At 37.1% G+C, this 15,989-nt stretch overlaps 1 protein-coding gene across 10 annotated transcripts in view; it reads left to right on the top strand.

Moving 5' to 3' along the window:
- Positions 1–15,989, top strand: part of LOC113083677 (microtubule-associated serine/threonine-protein kinase 4) — a 101,496-nt gene that overhangs the window by 60,795 nt on the left and 24,712 nt on the right. For 7 of the 10 annotated variants that reach the window (XM_026254689.1, XM_026254678.1, XM_026254677.1 and 4 more), the window contains 8 exons: positions 7,084–7,172; positions 8,273–8,342; positions 9,883–9,961; positions 14,424–14,578; positions 14,767–14,842; positions 14,953–15,162; positions 15,345–15,446; positions 15,629–15,761. In XM_026254689.1, the coding sequence (XP_026110474.1) occupies positions 7,084–7,172; positions 8,273–8,342; positions 9,883–9,961; positions 14,424–14,578; positions 14,767–14,842; positions 14,953–15,162; positions 15,345–15,446; positions 15,629–15,761 (914 nt within the window). Of the gene's footprint in view, positions 1–1,196; positions 2,831–7,083; positions 7,173–8,272; positions 8,343–9,882; positions 9,962–14,423; positions 14,579–14,766; positions 14,843–14,952; positions 15,163–15,344; positions 15,447–15,628; positions 15,762–15,989 lie in introns of those variants that run through there. The other 3 variants (XM_026254697.1, XM_026254692.1, XM_026254682.1) reach the window with 2 other exon arrangements.

The following is a 15,989-nucleotide window of genomic DNA, read 5'->3' as shown; positions in this document are numbered from 1 at the left end:
AATTGTAAAAATGTGAGAAAGTATTGCAATTCTCCCTGGGAATGCTGATTGGTAAAAGAAATATATGAATGAAAAAAAAAAAGAATTAAAAGAATGAAAAAATAAAATAGAAGGAAAGATGGAAGTCATCATAACTAGTCCTGTAAGTCGTAAGTAGTATCACCTAATGTACTGTATGTACCATGTAGTTGTACGTACTATGTTTGTTTGCGTGAAGTTTACAGTCAAGTGCCATTTTTCAAGTTTTGGAAATCCTGCTGTATTGGTAGTTTATGTAGTTTTGCCCTGGTATACTAAATTTCTTTGTGTTTTGCGCACAGTTGGGTGTGCAGGCCTTTAAAGTGGAAATTAAGCAGTTGGTCAACTTTGCATTATTTATGCAAATAAATAAAATTAATTAATAAAAAAATGTAACATACATGATTAATAATTTAACTATTTTAAAGAAAAAGCGATGTCTTGTTCTCTTTCCCATCTTACAGTACCACTGTGTGTGATGTCACAGGGTTGGTTTGCTCTAATGGCCAGTGAAGTAATATAAGCATTTCTTTACATTTTGAACGCACTTGTTTTGAAATGGAGGAAGATGATTGTGAAAGCGTGCGTGTGTGGTGGTGCGAACCGAAATTATCTATCACAATCTGTGAGTAACGCATTTAAATCTCTTTTAGAAAAGGTCTATTACAGCGTGTAATTACCACTTTGAGATATATGCCATGCTGTCTCACACTTGAATGGCTTAAAAAAAACGTTAATATTTAAACTGATACGACTTAAAATATGTGAGAATGATAAACTGATCCGATTTTTCAGATAGGTTATTAGTTATGTCCTGTTAACAGGTAAACATTAAATATTATACTTACTGTACAACTTGTGAACCAATCAATGTATTGCTTATGTCTTGGTCTGACATAACAATAATATGTTACATGAATGATCATGTTGTGGCTTGCATTGTAAAAAAAAACTTGAAAAAAATTATGAAAAAAACGTTTGGGATACCACGATCAAAACTTAGCATATGGACAGTTTGATTTTGAATATTCATCCAAATTATGGTGAAAACCAAATTATTTGTGTGTTCAAAATGTAAATGAATGCATATATTACTGCACTGGCCATCAGAGGGATCCAACCCTGTGATGTCACACGTGGTGGTACTGCAAGATGGTGGCGCCCTTTCTCCAAAAGCTATAACTTAACATAATTTTTTCTTTAAAATGGTTACATTAAACATGTTTGGTATATATTTTTTAATCAACGTGGAAATCAGTTTACTAAATAATGTTAACTGACTGCTTCACTTCCTCTTCAAAAGTACATACCCCACTGACTAAGTGCAGATGGATATAGTGGAGCTTTCTTTTCAAGCCCTCAAATTACTTTTTATCACAGAGTCACAGTAATCGGGCTGCACACAGACAGTGTCATATCAGCAAAATTACGTCACACAGATTTTTTGCGTGCCAAAGCAGAACATGGACAAGGAAGGTATACTCTGGACTTTATTCTAAGGATATCAAGAAAGACACCTTAACGTTTGTTGAATCAGACCACTGCTATTGTATTTGGTTCATCCTCCAAATTAGAGCACCAAAAATGTAGCATACAAATATAAAGCACTGGCTGACACAGAAGTGACTAGGTTTGTTCCCAGATTTAAGTTTCTATAGGTCACTGGCCTTGCAAGAAGAGATAAGAAGCCATGTCTCTAAAGTTGTGAGATAATTAAGACTTTGCTTACGTCATGCGTGACCAGGTTCCTTCTGATTATGAACTCTTTGAAGGTTTGATTCGTTGTCTGTGCGCCGGGTTTAGTCACCCAGTATGCTCTCTAAATGATGTCTCTTGCCTCATACCTAAGTGGCTACGGTTCCACTGCATTCAGCGGTTAATTGTCAAGGGCGAGTGGCCCCGAGTGACCCCTCCAACTTCATCTGTCATGTGTCAAGGAGGCTGGGCCTCACCATGTCCCTGCCTGCCAACAGAGCAGATTGAAGAACAGAACAGGAGGAGATCAAAGGTGCTGAAGTGGAAGAGAGAGGGTGGCTTTCTTCATATGGCAGGTCAAGTGAAGGAAAAAGAGGAAAGAGGTGAAAAGGCTTGACTGCAGGGAGCAGGACTTGCACATGGTTAAGGTTGAAAAGCTGTGCATTTCCATTTCAAACGGTCCGATGGGTTTTGGAGCAGGGCCAGACGGGGAGAGCTGTGATTGCATTCACTGTGTCGTCTCCTGATGATGCATTGCTGCTCTGACTCACGCCCCCCTCCCTTACTTTCCTCTCCCCTCCCCGCCTCAGGATGTGGTACGTTAGGTGCCTGTTATATGATATGGAGCGCGTTTGAGTCTCAATAAGTCTACGGGATGGCGGCAAAGCTGTGCGACTTTCACATCAAAACAAAAAGTCATCCAGCTGGAAGCTGTCGTGTCCCTCTGTCCCAGAGGCACCCGGCATTCGAGCAGGAACGGATATGACCTGAATGGGAAACAGCTAAGAGGAGTTTTCACACTGTTCGATTTAGGACACTTCAGAGGACACACTGTCCCCCTTGACAGCCTGTGTATGCTGCAACGAGCAGCAGATGTGCATGGACCAGCCTCTGTAGTGGCAGAGCGTTGCGCTGGGAGGACTGCCCGGGACTCTTGCGTTGGGTGCCTACTTCTTTTGGAAGCCAGGCATTTCTCCTCACTCTCTTTTTCAAGACAGCTCCGAGCACTTCGGGGACATGATTTTGGGACAATGTCCGACTCCAGCTTATGGACTCTACTCTCCAACTTTCCTATGCCTCACTTTATCAGTAGAACAAGATTGCGGCGCTCCAAAAGGTAATCAAGTTGGTTGCTTGTCACTACTTGTGTTGGTTTTTAGGTGGTAGAAGTTCTTGTAACAGGAATTAAGTCAGTGGAGGTTAGACAAGAACAATATGGTAATGCAGGTGCTTTGTTTTCTATTGTTTTAGATCCCCATTGTGAATATCAAACTGGAATACCTCTTGATTGTAATCAGGGCTTTATTGTTCAGTCCATGCAGTAGGCACAAAGGATGTTTACGCACTGTATGTCTGTAATTACAGTGCTTTTCCTAAATATGCATGCTGAGTGTGAGGAAAATGGATTGTTCTGTAAATCTTCTTGAGAAGAGCTGACCGTCTCAGTGTTATAAGATGAATACAGTTGGATACACTGCTCTTGCAGAAATTGCTTAAGTTGCCCCTCATCCTTTTGACCTCTTATGTGATGAGACCAAACCTTCATCAAAAGGCCAACCAGCCATATATATATATCTTCTATCAAACAGTGATGTGCGTTTCTGCTTGTGCTTTTCCATCTTGCACACTTTTTAATCCTGTGAATGACCTATTTTACCATTGACGATACCGATGATCCGATTAGTAACCTCAGACTGAATAATTCAGACTGAATCTGTCATTTATGTTGAAATGAATTAGTTGCGGAGAACATATAGAGAAAATAGGATTATGTTTTCTTCACAGTGCAATGTGGGTGGAGGTTTCAGTAATGAGTAATGTCTGTATCTGCAATAACTGTGATAATGGCACTCGGCTATTACACCAATAGCAAACTTCCTTCTGTGTTCTGTAGAAGGGTAATATAATAACTACATTGTATGTTGTGTATGTACATAACTAATTGCATGACGTGTCCATCCATCAAAATCTTCTTCGTAATTATAGTACTGACCTTGATTTAGGCTCTCATGTCAACAATTCTTGCTTTGAATCATGATTTTAGTGCCTAATTTACAATAGTGGTCCTAATTTCTGAAGTCTTCTGAAATGTTGGCCATGAATGAAACCTATCTTGTGTTACATAAAAGCATCCGTAAAATAATTGATTAATTGATTTATTAAATATCATATAATTAGCATTTTTCCAATGAATTCTGTGTTTATTTGCAAAGAACAATGATGGATTTAAGTCTGTAAATTAAACAAAGGACCCACTGAGGACAAGCCAATAAAAAAAAGATCAGCTTCACAATGAATGATTAGTCAGTGACAAAAGCAAAATGTCTGCTGTCAAGTGGCAAAACAGTGACTGATACTTGATTCAGTCATTTCTGCGTGGGCTTCTTTCAGATCTAGCATAACTATTGCATTTTCATCATGGCTACATTAAGAAGTGTGGAGCTGAGCACTGTCCGTTTCTAATCTGCCTGTGTGTAGCAGCTGTATACATAGCAAAATCTGATCCTCTTTAACTGAGTGCTTATGAACCAGATATTAATTGAAATCATGCTACATATTTAAAGGGGTCAGATTATGACAGGACTTTCTTTGCTCTTTTAAAGTAAAGGTTTGTTGTACTGTTGTTAACTTTCAAATCTCAAAACTCTGGAACCAGTTTAAAAACACCATTTACTGCAAAAATAGCTTGTTACAACATTTTACCATTATAACCATAATCTCACTACAGTACCATATGACTGCCCATGTTTGCATATTCAGAGTTACGTGTATATCCAAGGGTTAAATTGAAGGTGGAAAATGGTCTTGTAAAATTAAATTTGCATCTGTATTTTAGTGCAAGAAACCTTGACTAACATAAGTAGAAAGGAAAAATATTAAAACAAGAATGATACACAAAGAATGGTAGGATATGGCTCCTTTTAAAGCATTTAATGTTTGAATCGTTGCCATTTTTCTTACTTAACATTTAATTTATTTCCCCCCTTTTAGAGTTATCCACCTCTCCATCTGCATTCAGCAAAATTACTTAAATTGTTAATTTATTTTAATTAATTTTTTTGCATATGTACACAAATGTCGCATTATTCAGTGGTTTGTATGTTTCTAGATGTTTTATGCATCATATTCTTCTCTACTGGCAGTAGTGAAGGTCTTGCTTTAGTACTTAAGATTGCTGCTTAGCTCATTCTTGTTCACTAAAAGCTGTAAAATGGCTCTTTGTTTTAATTAAATTTTGCACATTTTCAGATAATGTGGTGACTCTCTAACTCAGACAGGTATAATCAACTTTCTTAACCTTCCTGTCCATAATACGCTGTGGCCAACACTTATTTCTCATGGCCTTTTCCTTAGTAAATTATTTGTGTTTTCAAGAGGAAGAGGATGAATAAAAGATCACAGGCATAGTCTGTGTCACACAAAGTCATGGTTTACACAAAAAGTTGCATTCATGCAAAAGAACAGCCTGGACATTATGTTAAATATCTCTATTTGGGCTTGTTCAAAATGAGTAGATGGTGATAGAATTATAATTTTTGGGTGAACTATTCCTTTTACACCTCCATGAATGTGATAGATTCACTGGCATCTGCTCTTCACAGTCTCTTTGCTGAGGTGATGATCACAAGGGCTTTGCAATGTCATCTGTGATGTCTGCCCAGCTGCCATTCAGACAACAACTTTGGGATCAATGGCTAGAGAAGAGGCCACAGTCACATGTTAAATTCCCCTCTAGGATTTCACCCTGTCCTCCATTGTTGTGCTGCTAAAGCATCACTATTACAACTTTGGACTGAGCGATATGTCAAAAAATGAGATCTCGCTCTCTCTCTTTTTTTTTTTTTTTTTAAATGATGTTTTTCAGAACCTCTACATTTAAATTAGATTAGATTTCTTAACATCGGTTTAAAGAAAGTTCTATTCCAAATGCACCACACATGAAGTGGTCAGCATGGTGTAAATGTAAAACAAATGACTTCGCAGAAAAGACACATAGAATATGAAGGCAGATATTCTACAAACTTGGCTTAAACGTATCCTATTCATAAATAATAATAATAATAATAATAATAATAATAATAAATGCTGACTATTTTCTTAGCCCAGAAAAGACATGCAGTTTTACAAGTCAACTAAAAAAAGTCAAGACAGTTCAAATTAAAAAATCAATTACTTTTCATTGACCAAATAACAAAGATTTTTTTTTACATTTAAAATGAATTAATGTATGCACAAGAGAGTCGTACAATCAATTTTAGAAAGAAGTGACGTGACATTCAGCCAAGTATGGTGACCCATACTCAGAATTTGGGAGAGATTGGGAGTCCGACTCTCTACCATTAGACCCCAGCCACTCATGTTAAATTAAAACTTCTTGAACACTTTCCATTCAAAAATAAACCAATGTTTTAATGCGTGTCAAAATGTCCATTGAAAAAATTTTTGTAAAAGTGGTTTCACATTTTGTAATTTCAAACAATAAGAAACTGATTTGATGTAATTTGTGACTACAATTGCTGTAACATTTGAAATTAGGCTGGGTCCTCCTCAGCTGTGGTATCATGCATCTTCATTATTTGGTTTTTGTGGCCCTCAAATTCATCCTCCTGTTAAAAAGAAAAACAAGAAGCATATGTATTTTACGATAGTTTAAATTGATATTTCATCTTCAGTTGCTGGTCCCCCCTTTGTTGGCAATTGAGGGTGAACTATCCCTTTACTTATATTAACACATTGTTTTTTTGGTGATTATATATTGCTACCATGATGGCATTCTAAAGTTGTTGTTTTTTTTATGCTTTTTTTTTTTTTTTTTTACAACTGTGGGCATGGCAGTCGCTAGTGGGGTGAAAGGTTTTGAAGATTATAGGGGACCATGGCTGAGGTTCTACTGACAGTCTTGAGGTCCTCTTGGTTTTCCAAGACTTTTTGTACTTTTTTTTTTTTTTTTTTTTACACTGCAAATATATATATATATTTAAGCAAATTATTTTCCTATTCAGGTATAAGGCTGTTGTAAAGATGACATGTTGTGTGGATGTTAAATATTAAATAATTCACTAGGGTCATGTAAAGTAGGAGAGTGAATTTAAAATCATTATCATCGTTTTTTTTTTTTTTTTTTCTTGGCACATTCACAGAGCAGTGTTACAGTAAATTATGTTTGCTATTTACCTGAAGTTTATATAAAACTAATGTAAAATCAGTTATCTACAATGCTACTTTTACATCTATAGTGATATTTTATGTAAACCCTGACAGATGGACAATTCAAGTATTGATGCTTCAGTAATATTACTTTTTGTGTCATGCTAAAATGACTCTTAATGTTGTTGTCATTTTCAACAAAACAAATCTTTCTATTTCTAGCTGCAGAACGAGCAACAGAAAGAGTCTGATAGGGAGCGGACAGTCATCAGCCCTTCCTCGACCACACTCACCTCTGTCATCACACACAGGTAACTGCTTCAGTGTGTTTGTCAGTTTGCATAAGTGCATGCATGTTGAAACTGATGGTTTCTGTCTAGAGTCTGTCCAAGTGACACTTGAATTCTTATTCTTGCGGTGTAGCCCTAACCATAGCAAAGTCTCTCTAATATGATATATAGCTTTAAATTAATCTGTGTTCTGATTGGCTACTTTCTTAAAAATGTGTTGCTTCACACCTGGTTATGGTATTTTTAAAATGTAAGTACAAACACATAACACATGTATGTACACAATAAGTGCATTGTATCAAATATTAATTTAAATATAATTACACAGATGCAATCTAAAGTAGGTCCTACTTTGCAGAATTGTATGGTTAATAAAAGTGCAAAAAAAATTTGTAGCAATGTCAATTTTTTTTATTGTCAATTTTGATCAATTTAAAGCATCCTTGCTGAATAGAAGTTAAAATACAAGTTCAGTATTTTATCAGACTCTGTTTAGCAGTTGTGTGTGAATGTCGCCACTAATGAGCAGCCACCATCAGCAAAGCTCAGGGGCCTCTCTTTATCAGCACCGGTGGGCCCTTAGACATGTCTGTTAATTAATGATTAACTCTTTCCCCTGTTCAATTAGGTTAATTATCTATAATTATTGCTGTAGGTGGAAGTGGGACACTGGCTCTAATGACCATGATTTGGGATCTCCCAGACACTCAGTTGTGGCCATAATGCCAAAAGCAATCTCTAGAAACAGTTGGGTTCGGCTAATAACAGGGCACATATGTTGACAATGGCATACAGACCTTTCTGGCTTAACTCACTCCTATGCTGTTTGCCAAAAGGACAAAAGGCAACAGAAAATAATTATTAAAAACTGCCCATTTGAGTTATTAATTGTAATCCAAAACATTTGAGGCAATGTGATAGCTCTCTGGGCCAAACCAAAATTTTGTTGTTTACATAAAATATTCTCTATCCCTTTAAGAAAAGATGATGGAGCTGGCATGGCCACATATTGGCCATATATAAGTGCAGAAAAAATAAATGTTAATAATATTGTTATAACTTTGTAGACTATTGTTGGCATTGTAAATAGTGTGAAACTTTTTTTTCTTTCTTTCTTTTAGGCACCAGTCCACAAGACAGCCCTAGAAACTTCTCCCCTAGTGCTTCAGCTCATTTCTCCTTCACACGCAGGTAATGACATCTATACCCATGGCACACTTCTAAAGAGCAGATTTCTTTATTTATTAGTTACCAAGTTTCTACCTGGATTATGAGCAAAAAAGAAAGAAATAAAATCGAATGCTTACATTAAAGGTGGGATCATTGGGGTGAACATTTTAGAAATGTAAAATGTGGAAAAGGAATGTAGTGTGTAAACTACCTATGGCACTCCAAAGGTGTAATTTAAAAGTTAAATATCTGTATTATTAGAATAGTGGTCCAAATCTGTCAGGAATATCAGGACGTCAGTACTATGTTCAAGTAAACAATGTTTTTTGAAGTGAGGAGCATGTGGCTGTTGAAAGCTCTTGGTTGCTGCTTTTGGAAAAACTCCGGAGCTGACAGGCTTTCTACAGATTTAGATGGGAATAAATTTAAAACCGAGGTTCAGAAGTTCAAATTTAACTTGTCACATCAAACTATGTTTGATCAGACAGGGTGAAAAATGTGTCTTTTATTTCAAAATGTGTTTTACTTCTATTATTATTATTTATTTAATTATTATTATTTTTTTTTTTTACTATTTATAATCCTCTAGTCATGGACTAAAAGCAGACAGGTAATTCAAATGAAACTTACTGAGCGAATCTCATGATACCTTTTTTTCCCTTCCCATTTGGATCATAAAAGGTTTTTCCATTGTAGTGTTATTTTTATGATGATAAACAAACAAACAACAAATAAATTATTTAAATTGTGACGTGTTACAATAGGAAATCATATCCTAATGTTTAGCTTTTTCAAAATTTATATAAGTAATTTAGTTAGTAATGTTTTTAGTAATGATGATAAATTCAGTAAAATAGTAAATACAATTTTTATAGTAATGATAGTTTTATAAAAAAGCATTATGGCAAATGAGATTTTGTCTTTTATTATGGTAAATAAATCACACAAAAAACTGTAATATAAATATAATGTCCTATATACTTTCTAAATGTAATAAAATGTATGAACATAACTTCCTAAGGTTATTTTATTTATTTTATTTATTTTTTTAGGTGGGGTGCTATCTGACCTTGACATGTTTTCATGAGATTCACTCTATTCTTGTAAATGTGTCCCAGAAATCTACCATAGTGCATCACGCACCTTCCCATGTACATTGAACTGTTCACTGTGGCTATTGACATCAAGTGCCTACACAACCATTTTTAGGCAATTTCTGTATTTCCTCAGTCCATTTAACACTCCTCAAAGTGTTTTTGGCATTTGTCTTCCTGTGATTATCATCAGATCATTCAATCAACCAGAGATCCATAGGAAATTGCACTGCTTGAAAAGATAGCAGCCCCAGCTCATGGATTACACTGCCACTGTCTTTCATCTGCTCTACTTTGAAAATAAATGACTCACTCAGCATTTTCCTTTTATCTAGTGTACCACTCGCCTCTCATGTATTGGATCCAATGCAATGCAATCTAGTATATGCCATTTACTGATGATGATTCTACACAGTACCTTTTAATTATTTGAGGGGAAATGGACTGAGGGATGTCTGTGTTTGTAGGACTGATGGGCGACGCTGGTCTTTGGCATCCCTTCCCTCCTCTGGCTATGGAACAAACACACCCAGCTCCACCGTCTCTGTAAGTACCACATGTGTTTCAAATGGTAGAGTGTGAATTCACTGGCAGAGATTTGAAGCAACAAAGTGACTTTGAAAATGAAGTTTGAAGGAGAAAATGGCATTCGTTTTTATTTGGATTTGAAGAGATTTGAATGCCACTTTTGGCGTTGTGCCAGAGTTGAGCAAAATATGCAGCATATCAAGCAAATGCCTGTTAGCAATCAACTTAAAAGTCATTTTGCTGGCAATAGGCAAATAAATCACTGTCAGTATGATTGCCTCCTTTGAGTAAAACCGAAATTAGCTTTGGACTGTGATGACAAAGGCTCTGTTACTGTGCTACCTCTCTGTCTACCGCCTATAAACACACCTAACATATAACTGAAAAAAATAATCTCATGTGAAGTAAAACCCTTATTAGCAAATGAGAAACATGACTCACATGACAGCCTTTTTACTCCAAGACCCTCTATTGTCTACAAAGCCCTGCCCCTATTTTAAAAATTAAATTAAATAAGATACATTTAATTTCAGGATTCAAGAAGTAGAGCCCTGCATTTTAGCCCGAGCCCAATGGGCTCCGAATTTTTGTACACCCCTCGGGCCAGGCTTTGGGCCAATTTTTACATCATAGTTCAGACATGGGCTGGGCCTCTGTTCTGTTTTAGGCTTCTCCTTATTTTTATATTTTAAACATCCTTCAGTCAGTGATGAAAAAAATTGTTGAAGAGTTCTGTGTATACGCAATAGGCTTAAGCTTGCTGCAAAGCACAGGCAAAGGTAATTACCATAAACCATTGCTGTTTCTGCTTTGAAGCTTTGGGTTTGTGTCTGTGTCTGTGTCCTTGCACTCACATGCACAACTGAATTGATACTTTGCTGAGACTGTCTGCCACGAGCAACAGATGCTGCCATGACTGTCTCCTGGTCTGATTCATGTGCCCCTGAGCAGCGCCAGATTTGTTTGCTGATAAATATGTCCCTGAATCTGCGCCAGACTGCCCACCCACCCAACTCTCTGGTTGTTGTTGTTTAGTGACACAGTTGCTGCAGCTGCCCATCTTTACAGGAAATGGCTAGCAGCATGATGCTGGCAAACCAGCCACTCAGAAATGTCCCCTCAGTAACATTTGCTATTAATTAGAAATAAATACTTAAAGGGGTCATATGATGTTGCTAAAAAGAACATTATTTTGTGTATTTGTTGTGATGAAATGTTTATGCAGTGTAAAAAAATATATATTTTCCACATGTACTACACAATTGTTTCTTCTCTATGCCCCGCCTTTCTGAAGAATGTTGATTTTTACAAAGCTCATTGTTCTGAAAAGTAAGGTGTGCTCTGATTGGCCAGCTATCCAGTGCATTGTGATTGGCTGAATGCCTCAAAATTCTTTAAATATGTAAAAGTACTTGCAGACTGTGAGTCAGAACAGCCGGCATTGTAGTCTTCTCTCTCAGGATCAGGAAACAGTCATTCATAAAATGTGCTGCACACATCTGAATATTTGGGTTCCGGAACAGTGTTGTAAATACAACTTAATCACTGACCTTTAGTCGTGTACTCTTTTGGAAGGACAAAGTAGTTTTGCTTTCACAACAAAACACACAGCATCTTCACAACATGGAGGTGGCAACAACAAGAATAAAAATGATGCCGCCTTTGCTTGAACATTTGGGCGGTGTTATGCAAATCTTCCTACATCATGATGTAGGTACGTGGGGGCGTGTTTAAAAAAGGCATTTTAGGAGGGCATGGACGAGTCTTAACTTTTATAAAGAATATCTCTTTGGGTTGGAGACTTTAGTCTGTGCAAGTTTACAGATATTATTTATGAACCATGAGCTTGTTACACTCCAAAGAGAAAGGAACATTTGAAACTGCATCATATGACCCCTTTAAGAAAAGTGAGAGTAAAGACTTTTACATTGTTACCAAAAAAAAAGTGGGGAAAAAGGCTATTTCAAATAAAAGCTTTTCTTTTGAACTAATGGATGATTATAACTAAACTTTGCCATTACAGGAATAAATTACATTTTAACGTATAAAAATGGGAAGTTATGTTTTATGTGATTTCATGAGGCTGTGAGTTTAATACCAGGGCGCAATTTTACTTATTAACTAACCTACAAGCAAAAAATCCTAAAAAGCAGACAAACAGATTAATATAGGACACATAGGGTCATTGTTGGTTAGGGCACAATATAAAAGTCTTTAAAATGGTGAACAAAGTTAGTGTTTTTTATACAGTACACAAATTGCCCCACCACACAGTTTCAAAAGAATAAAAGCTTTTTAATTCAATTTTAGATTCCCTGACTCCCTTACAGGTGAATCTCCATAAATTAGAATGTTGTGGAAAAGTTCATTTAATTTAACTCAAATTGTGAAACTTGTGTATTAAATAAATTTAGTGCACACAGACTGAAGTTGTTTAAGTCTTTGGTTCTTTTAATTGTGATTGATTATTTTGGCTCACATTAAACAAAAACCCACCAATTCACTATCAACAAATTATAATACTTCATAAGGTCAATATAATATATATATATATATATATATATATATATATATATATATATATATATATATATATATATATATATATATATATATATATATATATATAGTTGGTCTTCTGGAAAGTATGTTCATTTACTGTGCATGTACACAATACTTGGTAGGGGCTCCTTTTGCTTTAATTACTGCCTCAATTCAGCGTGGCATGGAGGTGATTAGTTTGTGGCACTGCTGAGGTGGTATGAAGCCAAGGTTTCTTTGACAGTGGCCTTCAGCTCATCTGCATTTTTTGGTCTCTAGTTTCTCATTTTCCTCTTGACAATACCCCATAGATTCACTCTGGGGTTCAGGTCTGGTGAGTTTGCTGGCCAGTCAAGCACACCAACAACATGGTCATTTAACCAACTTTTGGTGCTTTTGGCTGTGTGGCCAGGTGCCAAATCCTGCTGGAAAATTAAATCTGCATCTTCAAAAAGCTGGTCAGCAGAAAGAAGCATGAAGTGCCCCAACATGTCTTGGTAAACGGGTGCAGTGACTTTGGTTTTCAAAAAACTCAATGGACCAACACCAGCAGATGACATTGCACCCCAAATAATCACAGACTGTGGAAACTTAACACTGGACTTCAAGCAACTTGGCTATGAGCTTCTCCACCCTTCCTCCAGACTCTAGGACCTTGGTTTCCAAATTAAATACAAAACTTCCTCTCATCTGAAAAGAGGACTTTGGACCACTGTGCAACAGTTATTCTTCTCCTTAGCCCAGGTAAGATGCCTCTGACATCTGTGGTTTAGGATTGGCTTAACAAGAGGAATATGACAACTGTAGCCAAATTCCTTGACACGTCTGTGTGTGGTGGCTCTTGATGCCTTGACCCCAGCCTCAGTCCATTCCCTGTGAAGTTGACTCAAATTCTTGAATCGATTTTGCTTGACAATCCTCATAAGACTGCGGTTCTCTTGGTTGGTTGTGCATAATGTTCTTCCACACCTTTTCCTTCCACTCAACTTTTTGTTAAGATGCTTGGATACATACTTAAACTACTTCAGTCTGTGTGCATTGAATTTACACTACCCATGCCCCAAAAAATAAGTGACCACCAGGATTTAATTAAGCAAATATGTAAGATCCTCCCATTGGATAATTACTGCATGGATGATTGTTACAGTATGTGCCCAAAGAATGAGGTCACCTGACTACCTGAATATACTGAATGACAAGGTTATTCCATCAATTGATTTTTTTCTTCCCTGATTGCACGGGCATATTCCAAGATCACAATGCCAAGATTCATCAGCTCAGACTGTGAAAGAGTGGTTCAGGGAGCATGCAACATAATTTTCATACATGGATTGGCCACCCCAGAGTCAGACCTTAACCACATTAAGAATATTTAGGATGTGCTTTGCGCAGCGGACCAAGTCTCCCATCATCAATACAAGATCTTGGCAAAAAATTAATGTAACTCTGGACAGGATTAAATGTTGTGACATTGCAAAAGCTTATCAAAATGATGCCACAATGAATGCATGCCGTAATCAAAGCTAAAGGCGGTCCAATGAAATATTAGAGTGTGTGACTTTTTTGGAGTTTCACAATTTGAGTTGAATTACTAAAATAAATTAACTTTTCAATGACATTTTAATTTATCAAGATGTACCTACATGACCCCAAAAAAAAATTATTCTGTCATTGTGGAATTAAATGAGGTTGGGTTAACTATTCTTTTTGATACTTCACTCATATACTTGTGTATTGACTGAGGTCTCCACTCCATATGTAGAAACAGGAAAACAGTAAAAACCCATTGCTGTGTTTAGTTTCATCCATCTCCTGCATTATCACCTAATGATGTGTTATGTAACACATCAGTGGGCATCTTTCCTTTCTGGTTTTGTTTTCATTTCATTTCATTTTCTCTTTTCTTTTCTTTTTCAATGTATTTTCGTTTCATTTCCAGTCATCCTGTTCATCACAGGAGAAGCTCCATCAGCTGCCTTTCCAGCCCACACCAGATGAGCTCCACTTCCTGTCCAAGCATTTCTACACAGAGAGCATTGCTGGAGATGACCTCAGGAGAGCTACGCCTATGCGGCCACGTTCCCGCAGTCTAAGGTAGAGGAAGCTTAATTGTTGTTGTCTTTTTACATTTATCTCAGATCTGTCTTTTTCTGCATCCCAGTTTACAAACGAAATAATATGCAAGAATTACTGCATACTAAATCATAGTACCTTAAAAGTAGTATGCCACATATGGCATTATAACTATATAATTATATTTTTTTGCATTGTTGCATTGACAGTCCTGGAAGATCCCAATCCTGCTGTGACCATGAGATTATCATGATGAATCATGTGTACAAGGAAAGATTTCCCAAGGTAAGTGTATCCTACCCTACCTATCCTGCTTTCACCAGTCTTTTTTCAGTATCGAATGATCGTATCTTTAAAGGGGAATTCATTGTTGGTTTGTTCTCTCCACCCTTCAGGCCACAGCTCAAATGGAGGAGCGCATTAAGGAGATCATTCGAAGCAACTCCCCTGAGAATGTCTTGCCTCTGGCTGACGGTGTCCTCAGCTTCGCACATCATCAGATCATTGAGCTGGCCAGAGACTGCTTGGAAAAGTCCCGTCTCGGCCTCATTACCTCACGATACTTCTGTGAGCTCACGGATAAACTGGAAAGGCTCTTTCAGGAGGTGAATGATGCCTCCAGAGACTTTGCTTTCTTCATTCTTTTGAGCTAAAACTAACTTTCTGTATTTTTAAAATACTTCTACCCGCTGTGTATTCCTCCATTTCAAGATGTTTCTGATCATTGCTTTCATTGATGCATGCATATAGATGGCCACTTGTGATGTGTTCTGTCATTGTAATTCAGTCAACTGAGCGATCGGAGAGTGCAGAGGTGACCTTCATCAAGGAGCTGGTGAAGAAGATTCTCATTGTCATCGCCAGGCCTGCTCGACTCCTTGAATGTCTGGTAAGTTGACTATAATAGTTCAGCAGTGGTCTGGGTCAGTCAGACAGAATCCTGTTGCATCTCTCTGTTGTAAGATATCTGTTAAAATTTAATTGGTATTTCTAAATGCTTTAAGTTATGCAAATCAAAGTCAAAGTGTAGTCAGAGTTTTCTGTTAAAGATAAATACTATCTGTATTGTAGGAGTTTGACCCTGAAGAGTTTTATCATCTCCTGGAGGCTGCAGAGGGTCATGCCAAAGAGGGCCAAGGCATCAAGACCGACATCCCACGCTATATTATCAGCCAACTTGGTCTGACAAGGGACCCACTTGAGGGTAAGAGGACCCCAGTACATGGTTTTCAGTAGTCTCGGAGGGTTCACCCATGGGCTGTTCATAAGGTGTTTGAGAGATTTTGCACCAATGCCAAAAGCAAGTTAAAATTCTGTTTCAGTTTGCTTGGCTGACAATCATGCAGCTTCTGGGAGTCTGGGCTCACAGGTTTTTATCAGTCCGTAAGGAAATAAAGTTTTATTCTCAGGCTCACAGGCTGAGTGCATCCAA

Source organism: Carassius auratus, chromosome 5 (assembly GCF_003368295.1).
Source record: "Carassius auratus strain Wakin chromosome 5, ASM336829v1, whole genome shotgun sequence".
Lineage (NCBI taxonomy): Eukaryota > Metazoa > Chordata > Actinopteri > Cypriniformes > Cyprinidae > Carassius > Carassius auratus.
The sequence above is the reverse complement of the archived record's forward strand: the minus strand, read 5'-3'. Positions and strand labels throughout refer to the sequence as shown.